This window comes from Urocitellus parryii, chromosome 10 (genome assembly GCF_045843805.1).
Source record: "Urocitellus parryii isolate mUroPar1 chromosome 10, mUroPar1.hap1, whole genome shotgun sequence".
Classification (NCBI taxonomy): domain Eukaryota; kingdom Metazoa; phylum Chordata; class Mammalia; order Rodentia; family Sciuridae; genus Urocitellus; species Urocitellus parryii.
The window spans coordinates 90,266,196-90,289,714 of record NC_135540.1 but is presented as its reverse complement, the minus strand read 5'-3'; the positions used below and the strand labels follow the sequence as shown (position 1 = coordinate 90,289,714).

General features: G+C 38.4%; 1 protein-coding gene across 2 annotated transcripts in view; it reads left to right on the top strand.

Annotated features, from left to right (window-relative positions):
* Slc4a4 (solute carrier family 4 member 4) overlaps positions 1–23,519 on the top strand; it is a 319,583-nt gene that overhangs the window by 50,614 nt on the left and 245,450 nt on the right. For both annotated transcript variants that reach the window (XM_026402584.2, XM_026402583.2), the window contains exon 3: positions 11,468–11,647. In XM_026402584.2, the coding sequence (XP_026258369.2) occupies positions 11,468–11,647 (180 nt within the window). The remainder of the gene's footprint in view (positions 1–11,467; positions 11,648–23,519) is intronic.

The window sequence follows — 23,519 nt, the reverse complement described above, 5'->3', positions numbered from 1 at the left end:
CTTCTGAATCTGGGCTTTGTGTGTGTGTGTGTGTGTGTGTGTGTGTGTGTGTGTGCGCGCATGTGCACAAAGAAATAGCACTTACACCTCCATCTTCTAGTATTGCTACGAATATAAGTAAAGACATTGAATTCCCCAGGATGAATCCTGTGGGACTTTGGATATTATCTATCTTGGATATAATTCATCCAGTGGTTGCTGTGACTGCAGAACACTTTCAGACTAAAGCTGAAGTATTGATACCTGGTAATCAACAAATTTGTTGATCACTTTTACTGACTTGTATAAACTTAATCTAACTCAATATTGATGCTTTTTTTCTTTTAAGCTTATCAAAATGGCAAGAAAAGTTGCATGATTAAGCTCTAATATGTTTTTTTTAAATGGGGCTTACATGTATCATTGAATGTAAAAAATATATTCCAATTAGGACCACAACTAATATTCAGCCAAACAAGCCAGCCATTATGTAAGGACATAAACTTAGTTGATAAGACAATTTAGAGATTGTATTATGTATGTGGGTGAATTTACATGAGAGGAAATATATCTTCCTTAGAGTAATATTAAATTGAGACCTAAAGGATGAACAGGAATTAGAAGAATAATGAGGGATGCATTCTTGGCACACATGTGAAGACCCAGAGTTGAGAAGGAGGTAGGCCCATTGGAGAAACAGATAGGTTAATGTGGCTGAATCACATGAATAGAGAGAGAGTGGCCTGGAGTGGGTTTGTCCTAGATGACTTGTGGCCTTTAATCATGCTAAAGATTTAGGATTATATTGAGCACAACTGGAAAACCATTGCTTACAGGGTTTTTAAGCAAAGAAATGACAAGACAAAATTTGTGTTCCTAAGAAAGATTTCTTTGACTGCTGGATGGAGAGAACATCCTAGGAAGCAATGTTAAAATTGAGGAGACCATTGCCAAGATTCAACTGAGATGATTTTGTGTAGGACAAATGTAGAGACGAAAGAGATGGAGAAAAATGGGTTGAATCACTTGGATTTACAGATGGGTGGATGGGCAATGGATAGGAATGGATTTTTCTGGATTTCTGCTCTGAGAAATTTGGGAGATCATCTAACATTTTGTAAGAGGAACACTGGAGGAAGAGCGGTGGAGGATGATAGGAGTTCAGCCTTTTAAATATGTTCTGTCTGAAGTCATGATATCCAGATAGGATGATGGAATAGGTAATTGGCTATACAGGCTGGAGCTGAAAAGACAGGCCAGGGATGGGGATGGAAATCTGAGAGTCCTAGGCACATAGCTACATTTATAGTCATAGGAGTGGGTGACATTATCCAGGGTGAGAGAACAGAATGAAAAGAGGACTGGACCGCAAGTGCCAACATTTAGAGACTAAGGAGCGACATAGAAATAGATGGAAAACTGGGAAGAGGGTGAAGTATCCGAGGCCAAAGGAAGAGAGCTTTTACAAAGGATCTAGGGACCAACAATGCTGAAAGCTGCTGGGAAGTCAGGTAAGATGAGTACCAAAGAGGAGCCCTTGGATTTGGTAGAAGGTGAGGTTGGTGATCTTTCTTAGCAATGCAAGTGGCATGGTTAGATGGGAGTCAAATTTGAGTGAGTTGAAGAGTGCCCAAGATAAAAATTATCATTATGAGAAGTTGGAAGAGACTTTTGAGATGATGGTAGAAAACTTTTAGCCTTTCCTTCTATGTGCCTCATTACATCTGACCAGTTAAGATGTTTGGACTTATTATAGAATTTTTAGAACTAGAAAGGATCTTAGAGAAAATCTAGTTTAGTGTTCTTCCTTACAGATGGATAGATGAGCCTGGAAAAGCTAAAAGGGATTTGATCCAGGTAACACTGGTAGTAGATGTAGTAACTAGGACAAGGGCTTTCCTGGGGCAGTGCTTATTCCCAAAGAGTGTACTTGAGGTCTGTACTCTCTGTGGAGTGAAAGGAATTTAGACGTGGACATGAATGAGAACTAGAAGATGCAATGGAAAGAGGTGGAAGGAACTGAAAGGAGAAGAACAAAAAGTGTTGGAAGGGCTTTTGGAAAGGGGAGAGAATGACCACACAGTCTGATTGGCCATCATTTGAACGACTCCAGGTAATAAGTGGGAAGACAGATGTCTCCATCAGACCATCTTCATGTGGATTCAAGCCTGTCATCATGGGATATAGGACACAAACATTTCCAGAGAATCACTGAGCTTTCTTTTTCCCTACTAGGTAATTACTACCTTGAAGAAAATTTATTATTGTTGTTATTATTATTTGACTACTTTTGCAGACAATGGAGGTTGGGAGGGGTGAGTGTGGAATTGATACCATGGTAGTGGGAAAGTGGGAAGGAAGGGTGATATTTTTAGGAGCACCAAGAATACTCTTTTTCTCTGTATGTCATTAACTGGTTATTTGGCTTTAGTTGGTTCACTGGAAAGTAGACAGGGTGAAAATGAAGAGAATTCATCATTTCAACTCTAAAAGTATGATTATGTACTGCTGTGTAGGTGAATGTAGTCCCCCTTTTTTCTGGGTATAGGTAGAAAACTTTAGGCATGAAGATCTTGGAATTGGTCTTAATAAGATTAACATGTCTCTTGCAGCATTTCCCCTAGTTTTTGGTGACTGCTTCAGCCCCATAGCATTATCTGCATCTCATTTACCTACATACAGAATGAGGGGAGGGAATTATATGAACTAACATTAGATATTTTATATATAATTACCCATGAGTGCATTAACTATATTATGGATTATTTGTCTATAGCAACTAAAGACTATTCTTCCTATTGCCCAGCCAGGGTTTAGTCCACTGCAAAAAGAGAAGCCATAAAGGTTCAGAAATGGACAATGTGTGTGGAATGAGAGTATGAATGTGTGCATTTGTGTGTCTAAGTGGACTCTAGGGCTGCAATTGCAAATCCAGTTATCAATGACCATTGGATTAACCATTGTTTTGTGTCTTCCAACTCTATTTCCCATTTATTTGTGCAAGTGTTGACCACAAGAAAGATAAATGGAAACTGTTAGTTTTCTGTATTTGGTGCACAGGTAAATTTTGTCTTCACATTAAAATGTACTTCACATTAATGTACTTCACATTAAAATTCAGCTACTGTTTTGGGGCTCTGGGGTGTGAGTGTAAGTGGAGGGTTCCTTCTTCCTATTGGATGGCTCCTGTTCCCTCTTTCTGCTGTCCCGCTTAACCTGGCCTTTCCAGGTCTTTTGGCCCTACTGTGTTCCCATCAGTCAAGTTAAAGGACTAACAAACCTGGTTTCAGTCAAAATACAGGACCAACAAACCTGGTTTCTGGATATAGGACTGTGTGAGAGCTCTGAGAAACTGCCCAAAGCTTTTCTTGGGGATTGCCAGGCACTTGCTTCTGGGTGGGGTTGAGGGGAAATTGAGGTTATGGAAGGTGTTCCTTATGTTGAATGGTTAAACTCTGTACAGTGGCTAAAATAGCCAACTAAGGGACAAGTTAAAATGTGGTTTTGTCCTGCTCAGAGTGAACATTCTGGAGTACTAAGTTCACAAGTTATCACCAGAGCTTGTGGTGGGTGGAAAAAAGGAAAAATAGTGCTCTTTGACTTTCCCTTTGCAAAGGAAGGAAGAAATGGGATCAACATTTACAGAGCACCTTTGTGTACCAGACACAGAAAGAGGTACTTTTCATTCAGATTGTTTATGAAAATTATATCTAGCTCTCTATGCAGATATAAGTATATAGGTACAGATGTATTTTTATATTTATAGATAGGGACATAAAAGATTTTGCTAGAGCAAAATTAAAATTACTTGGAGAATGAACTTTTTACATTACAAAGACTTCAGGAACTGCAGTTTTATAGGGTAAGCTGCTTTTCAATTCTGTTTATTAATTAGAGCAGGTTCCTAAAGTACCTTTAAGTGGGGATTCTTGTTTTTCGGTAACTTATTTTTAAATAATTCATGTTCGCCATACATAATGGAATTATGTTTCTTTAAAAATACTAATTCAGACTTCTTATGATGCCAGCCAGATTTTGCCTCTATTATCAACCATTAATAATGGAAACTGCAACGGAAACCATCTTAGTATGTGGTCTTGGGGTCCTCACTTTTACCTGAAGAGTATAATTAGAACTCTTTTGCTAAAATAAGCACTTGAAAGGCAAATACACAAGTTTTCTGAGCTAAATGACAGGAGTCTAACCCCACCCCAAGCTGGCCTCCCCCTTGAGAGGTTTTTTCTGCAGCTGTTTGTCCTTGCCTAGAGATTGTCATCAGCATCATCAGATATTACATATTAAAAGTGCTGTGCTCAGTAAATACCAGGTAACAAGTTGAGATTTCTTATCAGTCTTGCTTGGGGAACCTCAGGTGCCTTGAGGATTTCTGGGAGGGTTTCAGTGTACAAAATTACCATGCAGTTCAGTGAGAAGAAAAGTTTTTTTTTTTTTTAAGTTAACTTTTATTATTTATTTGCTTGCATGCCTGACAATAAGTGTAGTTGATAGCATTGAAATTAAAATAAATTACTTATCAGTATTTGAAACGATCCATAAATAAACCCAAATATATAATATGTAATTATCTATCAATAAACATATGAATTATTTTTTTTCTATGTAGAAAGTGGCCCTTATCCAAAATATAAAAATAGAAGCCATCCCTTGTCCTGAGCAATAGTATGTATTTAAAGTAAGGACCCTCATATACATGTTTCATAATGGACTGGCTTACCCCCTGTTAACTGCAAAATTACACCATGTCTTTTGAAGGCGGTTTTCTTTTCATGAGCTGGTATTTATGCCCCATAAAATTATCAATGCAGCTTTGATTATATCTTATCATAGCTGCTGATGGACACTCTTAGGAGTTTGTAAATAATAAACTAACTAATTATTTCTATTTCATTATTTAATATTTAAAATTATATATATTGGCCTACATATTGGTCTATTTTTTATTATATAAAGTGCCAAACACACAACCTACATGGTGTCTGGACTTGATGTTATATTCTAGGTTCTTTTTTTAAAAAAATATCTTTTTATTTATTTATTTATTTTTATGTGGTGCTGAGAATTGAACCCAGGGCCTCACACATGTGAGGCAAGTGCTCTATTACTGAGCTACAACCCTGGCCCAATTCTAGGTTCTTATGCATGTACTTTTTTTTTTTTTGGAGAGAATTTTTTAATATTTATTTTTTAGTTTTCGGCGAACACAACATCTTTGTTTGTATGTGGTGCTGAGGATCGAACCTGGGCCGCATGCATGCCAGGTGAGCGCGCCACCGCTTGAGCTACATCCCCAGCCCCTTATGCATGTACTTCTAACTGAGCTTTCTGGTCTAGGTAGTAAGTCTTTGCAGCATCTTTTTATGTTCTATCTTCTAGGATCTCTGCTAACTAACTCTTTTATTTTTGTTTCAATAATTAAAAATAATAGCAAATCTCTATTTAGTTCTGGTTCCCCTCTGTTCCTCTTGGCAATATCTATAATGCATTTTAGGCATCATGGCATAAATCCAGGTTATGCTAAATACACCAAGGAAATGTAGTGTTTATCTTATATTTTAGGAATATTGCAGATTAGTTCTGAAAGAATGATGTGAAGTGCCATGTCTTGAGGAATCTTTATTTTGAACTGGAGAGAAAAAGAAATCCAGTTTATTATAGGAGGAACAATAATGTAGATAAAGACCTTATTTGGAACATCCCTCAGTGTTTAATTAGAGATGTATGTGGGAGGCGGGGGAGAGAAGATGGGGATGGCTGGAGGTGGGGAAAGGTAGATTTCTGGGCAAACATTTTACCTGTCCTTTTGTGATCCTTTAGCTAGAACAGAGTTCTGAAATCTCAAGTTAAAAATTTTTTCTAGCTGCCTTTTTTCAAAAAGGCCTAGAGTGAAGTGAAAATGATAGTTGAAAAATTGGAAGAGGGAGATTAGTGTATAAAATTTATGTCATAAAACTATATACCCACTGAAGTTAGCCTGATATTTGTCTCTTCCCTTTCTAGCAGTAAACATGAGGAAGGAAACAAACAGTTACAAGATTTATAGTATAAATGTCAAATGAATTACCAAAAAATCCTGTCAAAATGGTGATGAGATATGGAGCTCTGCTTGTTACTAACACCTGAGAGTATTTTTCCTGTGGGGTTTTGTGGAGAGGACACTTGGTTAGCTAGTGGCAACAGCCTTGATTTTCTCCAGTCTTGCTTCCTGCAGCTGTACAGGGGGGATGATAGCATGATGGCATGAAGTGAGAGATCCAGAACATGGAGTAGTTCCTGGCATGCTCACAAGTATTTCTTAGATGGTTGCTGTATTCTGTATGTACAGTGAACACAGCAACATGTTTACCAGAAAGGAGCTCATGGATCCATCCTGCATAAAGAGACTTGTTGTCAGCCGCCAAGTCATCTATAGAATTTTTAAGTTGACTGGTGAATTTTTAAGTTTTTGCCTCCATGGATTCAATTCTTCCAAGTTCTAAATCATCCTTGGTAGCAAAATGGGTAAGTTTGAGAAAAACCACCTTAACTTGGATGGCTACAGGGTCACTAAGTGTTTCTGTTTGCCAGAAAACATTGTATCAGCTTTGGAGGTATGTACTCAGATTAGACATATTTCAGGAATCGGGAGAATTGGATGATGGCTTTACAGTGCTTCCTACTTGTAACTAGGGTGGAGCAGGTAAAGATGAGAAGAAGCGGGAATCATGTAGTGATTATTTCTGACAGTCAGAGATAATCAGGAAAGCCACGTTTTTTGTTTTTTTTTTTTTTCCCTGTAGTACTGGCTGTGGTGTGGATTGTGAGACACTTCTGAGGCATTGCGAGTTTATTGGGAACTCACACCATCTGTCAGAGAAAGGCTTGTAGGGCACTTATTTAAATGCAGGATGTTGGGTCTCCTGCCAAGTGCAGGCCAGAATGCCCTTTGCCAGCACACCTGCATGAATGCTGTCTGATGTGGGTTCCACTGGTATTACTTTATAGTTTGAGTAGCAATAATGAAACCATTATTTTAATAACATGTTAAACAATAACGTCTTCCTTAGGAGTGATAGCTGTTTTTAAAAAGTTTTCCTCTTTCTTTTTTCATTATCTTTGGAAGCAGCTTTTCCTGAAATTTCTAAGCAGAGATTTTTCTTTCTTTTTTTTTTTTAAGCCTAAAAATTTCCTTACAAGAGGCAGAGTAACTATCCTTGATTCTTTGAGCATCTTATTATTTTTCAGATTCCTATGGGATCAGAAAGCCTATCTGTCAAGTTGCTTCTTTTCTTTTTTACATGTAAAACAATACCACACCATCAACCTTTGTGGTTCCCTTAAGAGCTTGCAGTCATTTTTTTTGAGTTATAATTTAAAAATAGCCATTAATCTTCATGACATTTCTCCGAGACAGGTAAAGTTACTTTAATGAAAATAAATACTGAGATCCACCTATGATATTCTCATCAACAAGAGTATATCTTCAGCAGGAATGCTGCTCCTGTTATTTAGACCACAGGTATTCTGTGGGGGCAGTAGGAATGCTTCCATCTCTGCTCATTTTGCTTTCAGTGTTTTTGTTATTTGGCACATACGGCTTACTAAATATTTGGTCATTACTTTGAGAAAGCATGCCTACTTTACCCCACCCACCAAAGCAAGGCTGTCTTGCTCTTTCCTCTCATGGGCAAAAATGTGAGTGGAGAGCAATTGAGAAAGTAACTGATGAAGCAGGAGGTACTTACTGTCCCTGAGCTCCTAAAGATCTTCTTTTCATAACATTGTTTTTTATTGGCGCATTTTTTTGTTTGTAATGGGGTGTACCAGGGATTGAACTCAGGGGCACTCAACCTCTGAGCCACACCCCAGACCTATTTTGTATTTTATTTAGAGACAGGGTCTCACTGAGTTGCTAAGGACCTTGCCATTGCTGAGACTGACTTTGAAATTGCCATCCTCCTATCTCAGTCTCCTGAGTTGCTGGGATTACAGGCGTGCACCACCATGCCGGTTGTCTTATTGGTGTATTATAATTATACACAGTAGTGGGGTTCATTGTTACATATTCGTACATGCATGTAACATAATTTGGTCAATTTTATTTCCTAGGACTTCCCCTTTCCCTTCCCCTCCTCCTTCCCCCTGGTCTCTTTCTCTACTCTACTGATCTATCTTATATTTTCATGAGATTCCCTTGCCTTCTTTCCCCCCTTTTCCCCTCTGGCTTCCACATATGAGGGAAAACACATGACCCTTGACTTTTTGAGTCTCGTTTATTTCATTTAACATATGCTCTGAAGTTGTATCCATTTCCCTGCAAATATCATACTTTTGTTCTTTTTCTTGGCTGACTAAAACTCCATTGTGCATATCTACCACATATTATTTATCCATTCATCCATTTATGGACACCCAGGCAAGTTCCATTGTTTGGCTGTTGTGAATTGTGTGGCCATAAACTTGGGTATGCATATATCACTAGAGTATGCTGTCTTTAATTCTTAAGGATAAATACTCAGGCGTGGTGTATCTGGGTTGTATGGTTGTTCCATTCTTAGTCTCTTAAAGAATCTCCATACTGATATAAAGGTCTTTTTAACCCCAGAACCATGTTCCTCTCCTCTGCTTGAATGCAAGATTTAAGAGGAAATTTTAGTTCCATGATATATGGGAGGAGAAGGAAGACGCTGCATATTTTGAATCTTAGCTCAGTCTCATGATTTCCTTTGGAAATTCCTGGAAGGTCAATTATCTTCCTCACAGGGAATATTTGATTTTGCCATGCTGTGAGGTTACCCATAAAAAGTTTATATCCATGTGAGGTAGGGGATTCTGACTTCATAGAAGCCATCACTAGAGAGTATAAAAGATGCCTAAGAACGGTCGTATGGGTTAGGAGTGGGAATAGAGAATGACTGAAGATGACCATGAGGGATCTTTTTGGACTGGTAGAAAGATTCTAAAATTGGATTGTGGTACTGGTCACACAACTCTGTAAATATACTAAAATCATTGAATTATATGCTTAAGATGAGTGAATCTTATGGTTTCTAAATTATACTTCAATAACACTGATTAAAAAAATGCCTGGGGCCAGGATTGTGGCTCGGTGGTAGGGCGCTTGCCTAGCACATTCGAGGCTCTGGGTTCAATTCTCAGCACCACATAAAATAAATAAATAAAATAAAGGTATTGTGTCCAACTACAACTAAAAAAATAAATATTAAAAAAAAAAACCCTGAAATTTGATGTCTCTTGAAAGGAACTCCTGTCTCTACCGGGTAGCCAGGTGCCATAGTGCCATAACTCTCTGGAGTACAGCATCACATCTGCTGAGATTACTTAATATTCTCAGGGAAAGTGTGGGAGGAGGAGATGGGAACAAGGTGAATCTGCCACAGGGAGGGTGCCTGTGATGACAAAGTGAACTGAACCACAAGCACTAAGGTACATCCCTCTCCAGAATTGAAGGCTCACTCTGAATCACAGTGACTCTTTTGTAAGGTTGACAACAGTGCTTCATAGTTGGAATTCTTACCTTAAAATCTTGTCAGCCCTTGTAAACTGCCTTGTAAATGACTTGATCAAATGTACAGCAAGGAATTTGGATAAATATGTTACGTGTTTATGTATAATGTCAATGTGACTAATGTAACTTAATTACCATTTTTTTGTTGGGTTGCCATTATTTAATAAAGTATAGAAAATATTTAATGAGATAAGATTTTCTACCTCTTAATTTTTTTTTTTGTGTGTGTGTAAATGTTTTCCTAATTCCTGAATGAAGGCAACCCAACTTTCAGTGTTTGATTTACTGAAGAAATGGGTTGGCTTGATTACTTGTATTGTTGAGACTTGAGATAAAGCTGCAGGAATCCCTCAGTAACTGGAGCGCAGGAAACAATTGACACTGTTTTTTAATTCACATTGTTTCTGAGACATTTCCTACTTCCTAGTATAATATAGCTTTCCCATGAGAACAATTTGCTTACAAATGGTTAGACATGATACATTTCTCATTGGCACACATTCTGTGGGGAGAATGTCACTGTGCTTTATAGTAGCAAGTTGCTGTGTTTCTGTGAGTGTTGGGGTGGGGGCTCTGTTTCATGGAGACATGCTTGCAAATTCATTATTCCAAGTATCACATATTTTCTTTTGAACACTGACCCATTCACTTAGGGTTCTCCATCCTTTAGCTGGACTCTTTCTTGAAACAGCACATAATTCTTTTGACCTTGCCAATTGAGTGGAATAGCCTCGTGGATTATGGTGTTTTTAGATATGCTTGATGAGTTACCATGGAGAGCCGTTCACAGCAATTGACATGGGAATACTTCATGCACATGGTGGTATGTGAGATAATCTGTGGCATTGTAAAGTGTCATCAAGGAGTAATTCCAGAACTGGGAAATGAAACCCACAGATGAGATAATCCAATATAATTTTTAGTTAAAAGTGTGTACACACTTCTGAAATGATCATTCCCACATTCAGAAGTTATGCTGTATATAAAGTGAAAGTAAAAGTTTCCCAACTTTTTTTTTTTTTTTTAAAGATGTGGAACTTCGAGTTCCCTTTTTTTTTTGTCTTATCAGATTTTATAAAAATAATACCTCTTGTCAGTTTTGCAGCTCCTTCCATCTAGAGAACTGAAAGCACTTCACAATCTTTTTTCCTCATGCCCTTCTCTTCAAGGCAATTTTTTGCTGGGCTGAGTTTATTTTTATCATTGCAACAACCAGTTTTTAGAAACTTTTGGAAACGAAAAAAGAAAAATGAGAATGGCACTGTAGCTGACATTCATTTTAGCTGTTTCCTAGTGTGAACATTTGAGTATTTCTAAAATCTTCTCTCCAAGTATGTCTTATTTTTCTCAGTTTGTCCCAATTCTAAGTCTCTGTTCTGCTGATTGGGTAAAAAAGAAAAAAAAAAAGAATTTATACTGTAAAAATTTATCCTCAGCAAGATGACTTTTTGAACTTGGAGTTAGATCTTTATTTTTGCAGCCCCAACAGCTTCTTTTCCAGCATCCACTCAAAATAATCACAGTGTCATGGAAGTTAGAACCAGAAAGGCCTCTATGGGTTCCCAGTTCAAGCCTCTCCTTATCTAAATGATGAGATTGAGGCCCATAGTGGTTAAGAAACATGCTGAAGGTCATAGAGCTAGTGTGTGGCAGAGGTATGGCCAGAATCAAGGATTCCTGATTTCTAGTTGGGTATTCTTTGGTTTTCTTCAACAAAAGCCATCTATCTGGACAGAGCTGGAGCACATCCTCAGAGAATTCTAATGCTACACAACAGGTTGAATCACACACTGCGACTAACTAAAAATGGGGAAAAAATTCAGTTTTTCCAGTTTGAGTTAGTCAAATATAGAATAGTAACATTGAGTTCATAGACCATTTCTCTGGCCTGTGGATCTTGTGTGATTTGTATGCAGCAGAGAATACGATTTAGAATGACTAGTATTTGTGTACTTTCTTTAGGCCACCACACCATCTATATTGGGGTCCATGTGCCCAAGAGCTACCGGAGAAGAAGACGTCACAAGAGAAAGACGGGGCACAAAGAAAAGAAGGAAAAAGAGAGAATCTCTGAGAACTACTCCGACAAATCAGATGTGGAAAACGCTGATGAATCCAGCAGCAGCATCCTAAAACCTCTCAGTGAGTACTCTTTGGGGCTTGGTGCCTCCCTCTGCTTTCCTGCCCATCCTCGGGAAAGACCCTGTCTAGAATCCTGCAGCTAATAATATGTCTGCTCTAAAGGTGAATGTCTTTGAAGATGCTTTTCTTGTGCTGGTAGATTTATCGAGCAAGTTATCTAGAAGATTCTGAGTTGGTCAAAGAAGATCTGACAGAGTTTAGGCATAGTTGTGTATTCTACATTTTTGACAAGTGAAATAGGGCAGACTGTTACTTATGGTGTTCAACAGTGACTGTAAACTCTTAAAATAACTTTTTGGATTTATTACACCTGCTTTGAAATAGGTTGCATTGAGACAGTAGGTTAAGATGAGAGTGTATGCATATGTGTGTGTGTGTATGTGTGTGTGTGTGTGTGTATTTATATCTTTACAAATGTCAAAGCTGTAGATGACATTTAACTAAATGGTTGGCTAGGTCAATGATTTGAAAAGGAATAGTGGAGAAGCATCCTATCACTCAGAGAAGAACGTAGATGACAGAGCTCTTGAAATGTTGAACATAGTAGAAGTCATGCATTGTGTAAAAATGTTATGAAGAAGAGAATAGCAGGAGGTCAAAGCATACCACTAGACTCTGGTGATAGAGTGAACTGTGTGTTTAAGGCATATGTTTATGTTGCTTTTTTTTTTTAAATGTGGGGAATATTTGGCTGCATGGATAGCCTTGTGGCTGAAGTGAGAATGAATATGTGCAGCAGAAACATATGCCAATTTTGGGAGATTCCCCAAAAGGAGTTACACAGTGACAGCTTTTCTTGTTGGCAGAGCTCTGTGCATTCTTCATCTCTTTGCTGCAGTTGCAGAAATACGGACCCTGTAATAAAATGCATTATGGGTGGCATAGATAAAGATCGAGTTCAGTCGTTGCAGGTGATGACAGGCCAAATTAGAATGAACAGCTCAGGGGTGTTGAAAAGTGAATTTATAGAGTTAAATTAAAGAGGGTGTGAAGTGCAGTGTTGTGAATTTTTGACAGTATCACCCCTGGAACTGAGCAGGTGGCTTAGGAATCTAGAGAAGTACCATGTGAGAGAAGTCATACAATTGGGCCAATGAGTTACAGATCGGAGTTTGGAGGAGAATTTGGAGATGGACCACTAAACAGAAAAGATGTTGGAATAAATGTGAGACTTAGAAGGTAACAGAGGGCAGGGGAATAAAGTTAGGAACTTTCCACTGGAATGCCAAGGGAAAGTCTTTCTGGAAGGGATCCTTCAAGTAGCAACCAAAACTATTGGGTCAGTTTTGAGCATAGTCCTTGAAATGCATATGAAAAGCCCACAGTCAATACTTTGGAGGAACAAAAGATAATACCCTCTTCCAAATAAATTACTCCAGCTTGTTTTTTTTTTTTTTAACTATCTGTTTTTGGTGAGACTTGAATCAATATCAGAGGACTCTTCCCAATGCACTTGTGATCCGTTTTTCTCTTTTGTAAGTCATCTATCTATCTGCAATTTAAGAAGAAGAGTATATCATCTCTGTTGATATTGAAAAGGAGATTCACGTAGACATATGGGCCAAGGGATTTTAAGATGATAATTATGTACCAGCTTTTTAGGAAGTAGTGACAATACTCAGGTAATTAGGAATGAACAGATCAGAAAGCTGAGTCTGAATGTCTGTCAACCACAGAAGACTGTTGCTCTCTGTGGCATTTGAGGGCCAGTTTGAGTACAGCATGTGAAATAGGCAGGGCACTTCACAGTTCCTGGGGGTTGCTGCTTTATGTTATATGCTAGGTTTCTGAGGGGTTCTATGGAGGCACAGTTGTTAAGGAACAAATTGTTCATTGAGCCTAAGGGTATTGTTTGTAGGTTTGCATTTTGTGTTTATTTTTTCATGTTGCCCATTAGGTAACACTGTAATATGCTTTTAAGATATTTGGTCTGAGTGATCCATTTTGACATGAAGGTTCTCTTAGAAATTGCCATTATTTTCTCTGATGCTTATCATGGAGACTAGATAGATTGGTAGTTGGTTTATCTTGGTGCAGTTCTACTTGAAAGTCAGAATTGCTTCACCCAGAGGTAAAAAGAAATTTAATCCTGATTTTTGGGAAGCCACAAGTTCTGACACCAAGTGATAATAAAATTCTTAGGACAAAACTCACTTAGTGAAGTATCTACCTAATAAATTCCATATTGTCTTTCAAGAACAACCATATATACAGTTTGTTATTCTTGAATCTAGAATGTTTGAGTTACATATGGGTGTGTGTCTGTGTGTGTATATATATATATAACTGTGTGTGTGTGTGTGTGTACACGTACAGTACACACACACACACACACACGGATAAAGAGGGAGGGAGATGATGTCCTATTGTCCTATAGACAAGATTCCCACATGTGCCAGCAGTGCATGGTGTGATGCTTATATTATTCTGAGACAAAACAAAACAAGCAAGTCATATAAATAGTCACTAGATGCGAGTCATCTTTGACTTTCCTTGCTTTCACCCCCATATGTAATCTTTTTGTCTATTTCTTTAAAGTTTTGCTGCTCAGGAATTGTTTTATCTTGCTTAGACATCTGTAGCAGCCTTTAATTTTGGAGTCTTTCTCCATGCAGTGGCAACATTGGTCATGATGAGGTGTAAGCCAGGTCATGCTGCTCCTTTGCTGAAAACTTCCATTGCCCTTAGAATACAGTCTCAGTCGGGCAGTCTGGTCCACAGTCTCTCTCCAGTCCTGCATTGCAGCCATTCACTCTTAACTCACTTTAATCCAGTCGCACTGATGTTTTAGGTCCTCGGTGCTAAAACCTTTTGTACCTCAGGCCTTTTTGCACCTATAAGCCTCTCTCCCTGGAATGGGCACCCTATTCATACCCTGATTAGCTTTTTCTTCCTGTTTTAAAATTTTAGTTCTTCAGAGAGGCCTTTCCTTACTTCTCCATCCAGTGCAGTTTCCCTAGCACTATTCTTTCTCAGCTCCTTATTTGCTTCCTTCCTAATACCTGGTTTAGCTTGCAACTTTGATCAGTCTACAATTTTGCCTTGAGCTGGTGTTAGATTGGAAGCTCTGGGAGAGCAAGAATCAGGTTTTTTTTGTTGTTGTTGTTCATTGATCTCTCTGGCCCCTAGCACAATGCCTGGAACCTAGCATTTGCTTAATACATGTTCATTGAAGATAAATTGGATAAGTGCATTCCTGGAGAAGCATAAATATTGCTTTTATTTGTCTAAAGATTTCCCACATTCTAGCTGGTGGTTAGGCCTAGCTTGGTGGCTTATGCCTATAATTCCAGTGGCTCAGGAGGCTGAGGCAGGAGGATCACAAGTTCCAAGCCAGCCTCATCAAAAGCAAGGATCTAAGCAACTCAGTGAGACCCTGTCATTAAATAATATACGAAATAGGGCTGGGGATGTGGCTCAGTGGTTGAGTGCTCCTGAGTTCAATCTCTGGTACACACATACACAGACACACACACATGAAAAAAAGATTTCCTATATTCTAGATGAAGGTCCAGCTGGTTTTCTTGTTTTTAAACTGCACATTTCATTTTCTACTTCCCTGTTCTGCCTTTTTCTCTTGCCATGTAAAATTTGATCCTTTCAATTATTCCATATTGGAAAATGCCTCATAATTTCAGCTTTTGCCAAAGTGGTAATTTGGTCTGGGTAGATGACTCCCAAGTGTATGCAATTACTTGTTACTTACAGGTGATGGGAGAAATTGATCCACAGAGCACAGAGATTCATCACTGACTTCACAAATGCTCCTATTCCAGACAGAGCTCTGGTACCTCTGCCTCAGAAGCCTCGTGCAATAGGCATGGAATTGAATAATAAAGAACATTCCTATGAAGAAATAAGCCAAATAACTTGCAGTATTTGAGCACATCAGGGAGATAACATAATTAACAGATTCATTTAGCTTGGAACAGGATGCTTTTGATTTTCTCCAGCATTCTGGTGTCGATAGAGTTTCTAAAAGGTGGATATGTGTTTGGTCCCTTCCACATTGGGAGTTTTGAGAAGGAAGCCAGTTAGCCACATGTCCTCTGAGTTCAGCAGTAGCTTCAAGGCCTTGCACAGCTGCTATTCTCAGTGTGGCTGCAGAGCCCGTGTCCCAGCTGGAGACACAGAGAAGGAAACGTGTGTGAGAGTGTGGTACTCTGAGCAATTGGGAGGGAGAGGCTGGGGAAGAAAAGCGAACTGGAAGAACAGGCAGGAGAGACAAGGGAATGAGGAGGTGGTGTGGAGTGGGTGGTGGAGAGAAAGTTAGATTGTGCTCTTTCTTAAAAATAATCCTTTTGCCTCCTCCACCGTGCACTTTTTTCCCCCCTAAGTTAGCAGCTGCCATCGTCTGAGGGTTGCCCAGAAAAGTGGGTGGGAAGATGGTCCTGGCTGATAGGATCTGGAAACACAGTGTGGCTTCCCACCCTCCATGGTTTTGGCCTCTTCACTTCTCTTTTTGTTAGTGTCCTGGAGTATGTATGGGGTACCAGGGGCCACTGTGTTACTGCAAAAACTCTGAAGACGTGTGAAATGTTAGGAGACACAGCTACAGACAGAACATCCTGCTCAGTACGTTGATCTGCTGTGTAATGCATTTTGTGACAAGCTTAAACAGGCATCAGTGCTGGGAGCTACCAACCGCCCCTCGAACACAGGTCTGGTCTGCGTGGCAGCGACGTGGTGCTAGCTAGGTGTGCACGGACACTCATTTAGTCTTGTGGTATTTTTTAGTTCTTTGGATGTGTACCAGAATTGATGGATTTATGCTAGTGGACATTGTTCTGTGAGCCTGGGACAATGGTTGCCAGTTGGTGATCCAGTTATATTCAGGAAATTGAAACAGAGAAATGGGCAGCTGCTTTTGTTTGGGGCTTCCGGGTAAATGAACAGAGTAGCTTTTCATAAGAGCCAAGAATATTTGGTATTTTGTCATTTGACTTCCCCTTTTCCCAGTGCACACCCCTATGCCCGCTCCCAACCTGACCTCATACTTTTTAGTACATTTCTACTTTCTTTTTTTTTTTTTTTGGATGTTTTAAGTGCTTTTAGGCAAGACCCTTCACTCTGCCATCATAAAGTAAGATTTCTTTAATTTTTCTATATGCCATTGACATATACCCAAAATGAATCACTATGCAGAGCAGAAGGGTATCTTCAGGGTGAGTGTGAAATGAGATAGTGCTGTCTCTGTTTAAAGAAACATGAACAGAAGAACTGTACTGTCTACCTCATTCTTATCTCTATTGATGGAAATAGGAGGATGCACTTTATCTTTAGGTCTGAGATCAAAAGGTTTTATATTAAAAAGTAACTGGCCTTTTCTGAAGGGGTCCCTGCTATATGATTTACCTGGAAAGGCAGAGTGTATCAGGCTGTTAAGAGCACATTTTAGAGGTGGCTTACTTGAGTTAGAATCCTAGCTCAAACTTGCAGTATAGCCTTGGAAACAGTTGTTTTATGCTTCAGCTTCCTCATCTGTAAGAAGGGGATTGTGATAGAATTTCATTGTATATTCTGCATATCAAATGAGCCTGGCATCTGGTTAGCAATAATGGTCAGCAGTAATTATATTTTGAGTTACCTTGGATACATTCTTCAACCTCATCTTTTTCCCTCTCTTGCATGCAGATAATGCCAAAAGTTTCAGGCTAAAACTTTGTAGAGATTATTCCTTATAAACAACAATTATTATTCTTTAAGCTTGTCTAAACTTGTCTTCTACAAATTCTCATTGGCTATTCCTTTATATTAGCCATCAGCTTGGTCCTGACTCCCAGTAGCATCTTTGGAAGAGTCAACCTAAATTCAGTCTCTCAACTTGCCAGCGGGGTGCCAGTCTGAATGTTGGCTGGCAGGTGCAAGGACCAAGGAAAAGAGAATTTCAGGGCACACAGGTGACAGCTACTGAGCTGCTCTTTTATGTGGGGTACTGCTAGTAGCAAGTGGCTCTGCTTACTAAGTGTGCCCTTGAATTTAGTCAACAGGTGGGATCCCCAGTTCTGCACCCCTGCAAGCCAGTAGCTTCTCTCTTTGTGTTCCTCAGTGAAATTAATCTGATTAAGAACAAGTCAGGAATCTGAAGGCAGTGCTATGTGGGAAGGAGAACACTTGACCTCTTGTGTTTTGGGTGGTGCGGGGTTGGCACAACAAGATTGTGCTTCGTGTGATACAAATAATGGTTATTTATTCCTGTGGTGCCAATGGACATGAAAGGATAGTGTCATGGTGCTTCTGTCTTCTTTAGCCAGTTGACTATATAAATATCTCAGAGAGCCTTGACTTCTGAAATACAGTTCTCTTAAAGTCACCTCAGAGTGCCCTCCAATTGGCAATTCTTATAGTATTCATTTCCTGTTGCTACTGGCTATTCTCTTCCAATAGTTATTCCATCTTATCATGCCATGGGATGTTATGAATATCGTGTTTACGTGTGTCATGGGAGAGTTGATGTTGTTGCTATTTATAGTGACTCATGAGTTCAGGAGGCCTCAGAGGTTCTAGTGTACTCCAGGTGCTGGGGGTATTCAGGGCTAAAAAGAGATTGTAACTTGGAGTGGAAAATGGGGGAAACCCAGAAAGGAATGTGGAATTCAAGATGTGAAGTACTCCTTAGTGAAGTAAACAGGGTATAAATGATTATCTGCAACAGGCATTATTACCACCTTAGCAGAAGATGGAACACGGCCTGTGGTTTGGAGTTAAATCTGTGAAGTAGGGAGCATGAGTGTGAGTGCTTTTGTGAGTGTGTGTGCACGTGCACTCAGGTGTGCGATTGGAGTGTACATGAGGAGTGACAAATTGGCAAGGACTTTTTTTTGAGTGGTGTTCTGTTTAGGAAATTTTTCATATGGAAGCAAATAACTTTAAAATGACATGTGTTCTCAGTACGAGGGATTTCAACTCAGGGCTTTGTGAGTATGGCCTGTTGAAGCAGAAGTAGTTGGGGTGAGGGACCATGGGTGCACTCTATAAATAAGTTCTCCAGAATTCTTCCATGACCACAATCTGAAGGAAGGAATGTTAGGTTCTTTTAATAACTTTCCCCAAAACAGGAGTTTTATTTGAGTTTTCATCACACTTTGATAGAGGTGTTGTGAGTATGGAGCCCCCATTTTCATTTGTCTCTAGAGACAATCATAATTATCTTTGGTTCTTTCCTGTTCTTTCTCTACCATAGCCATCCATTCACTGACTTTCCTTCAGTGTCTCTTATATCCGCCCTTCCTTTGAATTCCTTGGGCAATACCTTTCTATTTGGTTTTGCAGCCTTTAGGGTCTTCCTTGAAATAGAAGTTATTTTAGATAAGGCTGCCAGGTATCTAAAATATCAGTTTCATCTAGTGTCTCTTTAATTATAAAAACAAACAAGTGAGCAAAACTCTCCTCATTACTCTGCATTAATTAAAGCTGGCTCCTAACTTGGAATTCATAGATGTTTAAGAGTAAATTGACAATGTAACAGAGAGTCCACTATTTACCATCAGTATTTAAAAAAGCATAATAAAAAGTACACAGATTTTCCCTGACCTTGTAAGTTCATTTATACCAACTTGCAATGACTTTGCCAGTGTTTTTATTAAATACATATTTTTTATTCATTCTAATGAGTTATGCATGACAGTAGAATGAATTTTGACACATCATATGTAAATGGAGTATAACTTCTCATTCATCTGGTTGTACATGATGTAGAGTCACACAGGTCATGTAATCATATATACATACAGGGTAATAATGTCCAATTCATTCTACTATCATTCCTACTCCCATGCCCCCTCCCTTCCCTTCACTCCCCTCTGTCTAGTCCAAATTGTCTCTGTTCTTCCTCACTTGCCTTATTGTGAATTAGCATCCTCATATCAGAGAAAACATTTGCCTTTGGTTCTTTGGGATTGGCTTATTTCACTTAGCATAATATTCTCCTATTCCACCCATTTACCAGCAAGTGTTTGAATGCCTGCTATATGACCTAAATTATACAGATTGGTATGTAGACTCGAATGCTTCCAGTAGTGACTGACCTCTTTCAGGTGTATGTCATCTCTCCAATGGTATCATTAGAGCCCCTCAGGGCAGGAGCAATATTACACGCATCTTTTGAACCATGTTTTGCAAAAGCATATCCATTTAAATGGACAAGTAAATAAAACATTCAGAAATTACTTATTAGGTTCTTATAGTCTAGTCTAATAAAATAAAAACGTGAGAGGAAGGGTTGTGTGATTTATTCAATATTAATAAATAACTTGGCAAAAAATGCTATTCCCAACTTAAATTCTTATTGAAATGTGACTAAAATAGAAAGAGCTTTCCAGTAGGGTGTGTTTCTGAATAATGGTGAAATGAAGAGGGAGAAGGCCTGAAAAGTAAATTTTCCCATGCTATAACTCTTCAGCTTTGTTTTGCAATAACTAATTTGCATGTAAATAAAATAGAAATTGTCTTTGTTTCCAAAATAGAGATAAAAGTGCTACCCCGTGTATAGGAAAAATATTAAAATATCAAGATTTGTGAAAATATGCAGACCAATGTAGGCATGCAAAATACTATTTCAGATGTAATTTCTCTAAGAGCCATATAGCTTGATAAATTGGAATAAGCCTGCTTGTGTGGGCAACTATTTATTTAGGGTTCATTCCCATGATGATGAGTGAGGATAGCACATAAAAGAGGTTACTTATGATAGTGATAATTGTTAATTAGATGTGCCCTGAGTCTGTTTGTAGCATTTGTTACAGAGAACTTTAAGAATTGATTTTATATGTGTATCTGGGATCAAGGTTTGTGATCCTTTCAGAAATGAATTTAGATGACCTTTAGACATGTTTCTCAGAATTATCACTTAATGATTCTGAAGCAATAACACCTCTGTAATTTATATGTTCTTTTGCTGATTATCATTTAAGCAGAATTCTTTCTTTCTTTCTTTCTTTTTTTTTTAAGCAGGATGCACTTGATAACTTGATATCCTTGTTCGAAAGCCACTTCTCATGGTAATGGTATTGTGATCCAGCAATTTGTATTAGTCATCTTTTTGCCAGTTACTAAAGTTTTAGCACAAAGGCCACAAGAGAAAGCAATTATTTTAAATTGATTCTGCTTCATTGATGAGTCTTTGGGAAGGAATAACTTGAATTAATGGAAAATGTGATTTGGGGATGCAAATTTATCATAAACATGTGAACCTGGTAGCTGGCTGTGTTTGTTCAAAACTGAAGTTGTTTATATTTGAAAGTGGGGTGACTTCTATTAGCATAGCACTGGAAAGGTGATTTTTATAACTAGAAATTCACTGCACATTTGCCTGGTATCTGGAGTACACGTGAGTAACTATAAAACCCCAAGTTAATTTTTTTTGTCTAATTATACTTTGTTACTTGTGCAACTGCTGAATGCCACAAGCAAATAGGAAAAAAAATTTCAAAAACATTTTGAATTATTTTTTTACTGTTGTCTACACAAGGATATGACTAGTCTTCTTTGATCCTCCAATTCCTAAATATAGATTTTGAGTAAAGAGGTATTCTGGTTAGGAAGGATTGAAAATAAGTAACTGTATTCTACTGGCTATCTCAGTTAGATGAAATTCTGACCAGAGTTTTTGAAAAGCATGTAAGCATGGCTTGAGGAAAGATCTCTGACCTATTATTTGCATGCTCAAATCAAACCTGGAGGGTTTGTAGATCTACATTTTCTTTAAGCTCTTCTTAAATAAAAAAATATTTTTTAACCAATTTTATTTTTATTTTATTTTAATTGGTGTACTAATTGTACATATTTATGGGGTACAGTGTGATATTTTAATACATGTATACAATGTAGGGTAATTGTATACAATCAGGGTAATTAGCATTTCCTTCACCTCAAATGTTTATCATTCCTTTGTGTTGGGAACATTAAAAAATCCTCTGTGTTGGCTATTTTGAAATATTCTGTAAGTTGTTGTTAACTGTAGTCGCCTTACTGTGTGTGCTATGGAGCACTAGTACTTATTCTTCCAATTATCCATTCTCCCCCTATTAACTTCCAGCCTCTGAAGACCTCAGTTCTACTCACTCCTGAGTAAATACAATGGGATAAATTTAAGGATCTTCTTTGTGAATTTTTAAATTATTTTTTAAGTTTTTTATTCTAATTAGTTACACATGATAGTAGAATGCATTTTGACACATTGTATGCTAATAGAACATAACTTCTCATTTCTAGGCTGTAAGTGGTGCTGAGTCACACAGATGGTCTAATTATACATGTATATAAGGTAATAATGCCTATTTCATTTTACTGTCCTTTCCATCCCCTCCGTCCCACCCTTCCCCTTACTCCTTTCTACACAATCCAAAGTTCCTTCATTCTTCCCTACCACCCTGGCCCCACCTTTGGTCTTAGTGTATTTTTGTATATAGGCAGAAGTGGCAGAGATGGTTTCCTTGGTTGGCAGATGGAGAGAAAGTTTCATCTTAATAACTGAGAGGGAATGGGGGATCTTTAATTTAATAAAGGCTCATATAAGCTTAGGTAAAAAGAAATCCATCAAGGGCAGTGTATAAGCAGAAAAACCAATCTGGAAAATGCATTTATTTTAAAACAGCAATTGAGGGCTAAAAAATGTCACTGAGTTGTGAATGATAAGCACAGGGATGATGCTGAAAGTAGTAGGAGAGAGAGAGCTATGACATAGTCTGAGCAAAGAAGAGAGGAAGTGAAGGGACCCTCACTATGGAGAAAAGCAGTGAGATCAAAGAGCAGAAAAGCCACTGGTGAGTGGCAAGGGACACTTACCCTTCAAACTAGAGCCCTGCAGCTTAATAGTAGCTTAATAGTACCAGGCTTCTACATTCTCCCTTTATCCTAGTTTTCTTGAGCTAGTCCCCCCTACCCAAGCATGATTATTAATGATTGCAGTGATTCTCCAGTCTATAACTAGTTTTCTTTCCTTCCTTTTTTTTTTTTTTTTTTGTACCTAGGGATTGAATCCAGAGGTACTTTACCACTAAGCTTCATGTTCAGCCCTTTTTATTTTTTATTTTGAGACAGAGTCTCACTAAGTTGCTTAGGGCCTTGCTAGGTTGCTGAGGCTGACCCTCTTGCCTCAGCCTCCCTAGTCGCTGGAATTACAGGTATGTGTGGTCCACCTCACTTCCCTTCATTCTTATATCCACATTATGTCTTTGTATTAGTTTTAGAATCACCTCTATGAGACAGCTTTCCTGCAGAGAGCTTGGACCTTGTCTTGTAGCTATGCTTTCTAAAAATTCCCTGTACTCTCTGGTCTTTGGGCAGCAGGTATATTGCTCAGTGGTAGGGCGCTTGACTCACATGCATGGGTTAAAAAAAAAAAAAAACAACAAAAAACATGGGTTAAAAAAAAAGTGGAAAAAAAATGTCTAGTCATCTTGCAGATCACTTAATTTAACTCTGCAATTTAATTTATATTCCTTATAGGAGACTACTCCAAGGCTTTGTCTTCAGCCACAAGACAAAGCTGGATTAAGATGTTCACTTTTTACAAAGATGCTATCTCGAGTGTCCACACCATATCCAAGGCTGGCCGCTTGGTAATCTGCCTGATGACAGTGGAAATTCAGAGTGAGGCAATGGGACTTTTTTGGAAGACAGCTGGGTCTAGGGGAATTTTTGTAAGCAATGAACCATTCTTTAATTGAAACCACTGGATGTAGTTAGTAGTTTATTTTAAAAACACCATATGTTAGTTCATTCCTATAGACTGTGACAATCATAGTTTAATCAAAAGCTGCTTGTGACATTTCTGTTTAGTGTTCATAAAAGAGTGGTTTGCTTCCTTGAAATCCTGAACTCTGTGCCAAATGCCAACACATTTACAATTATAGTTTTGCTTTTAGGCAGT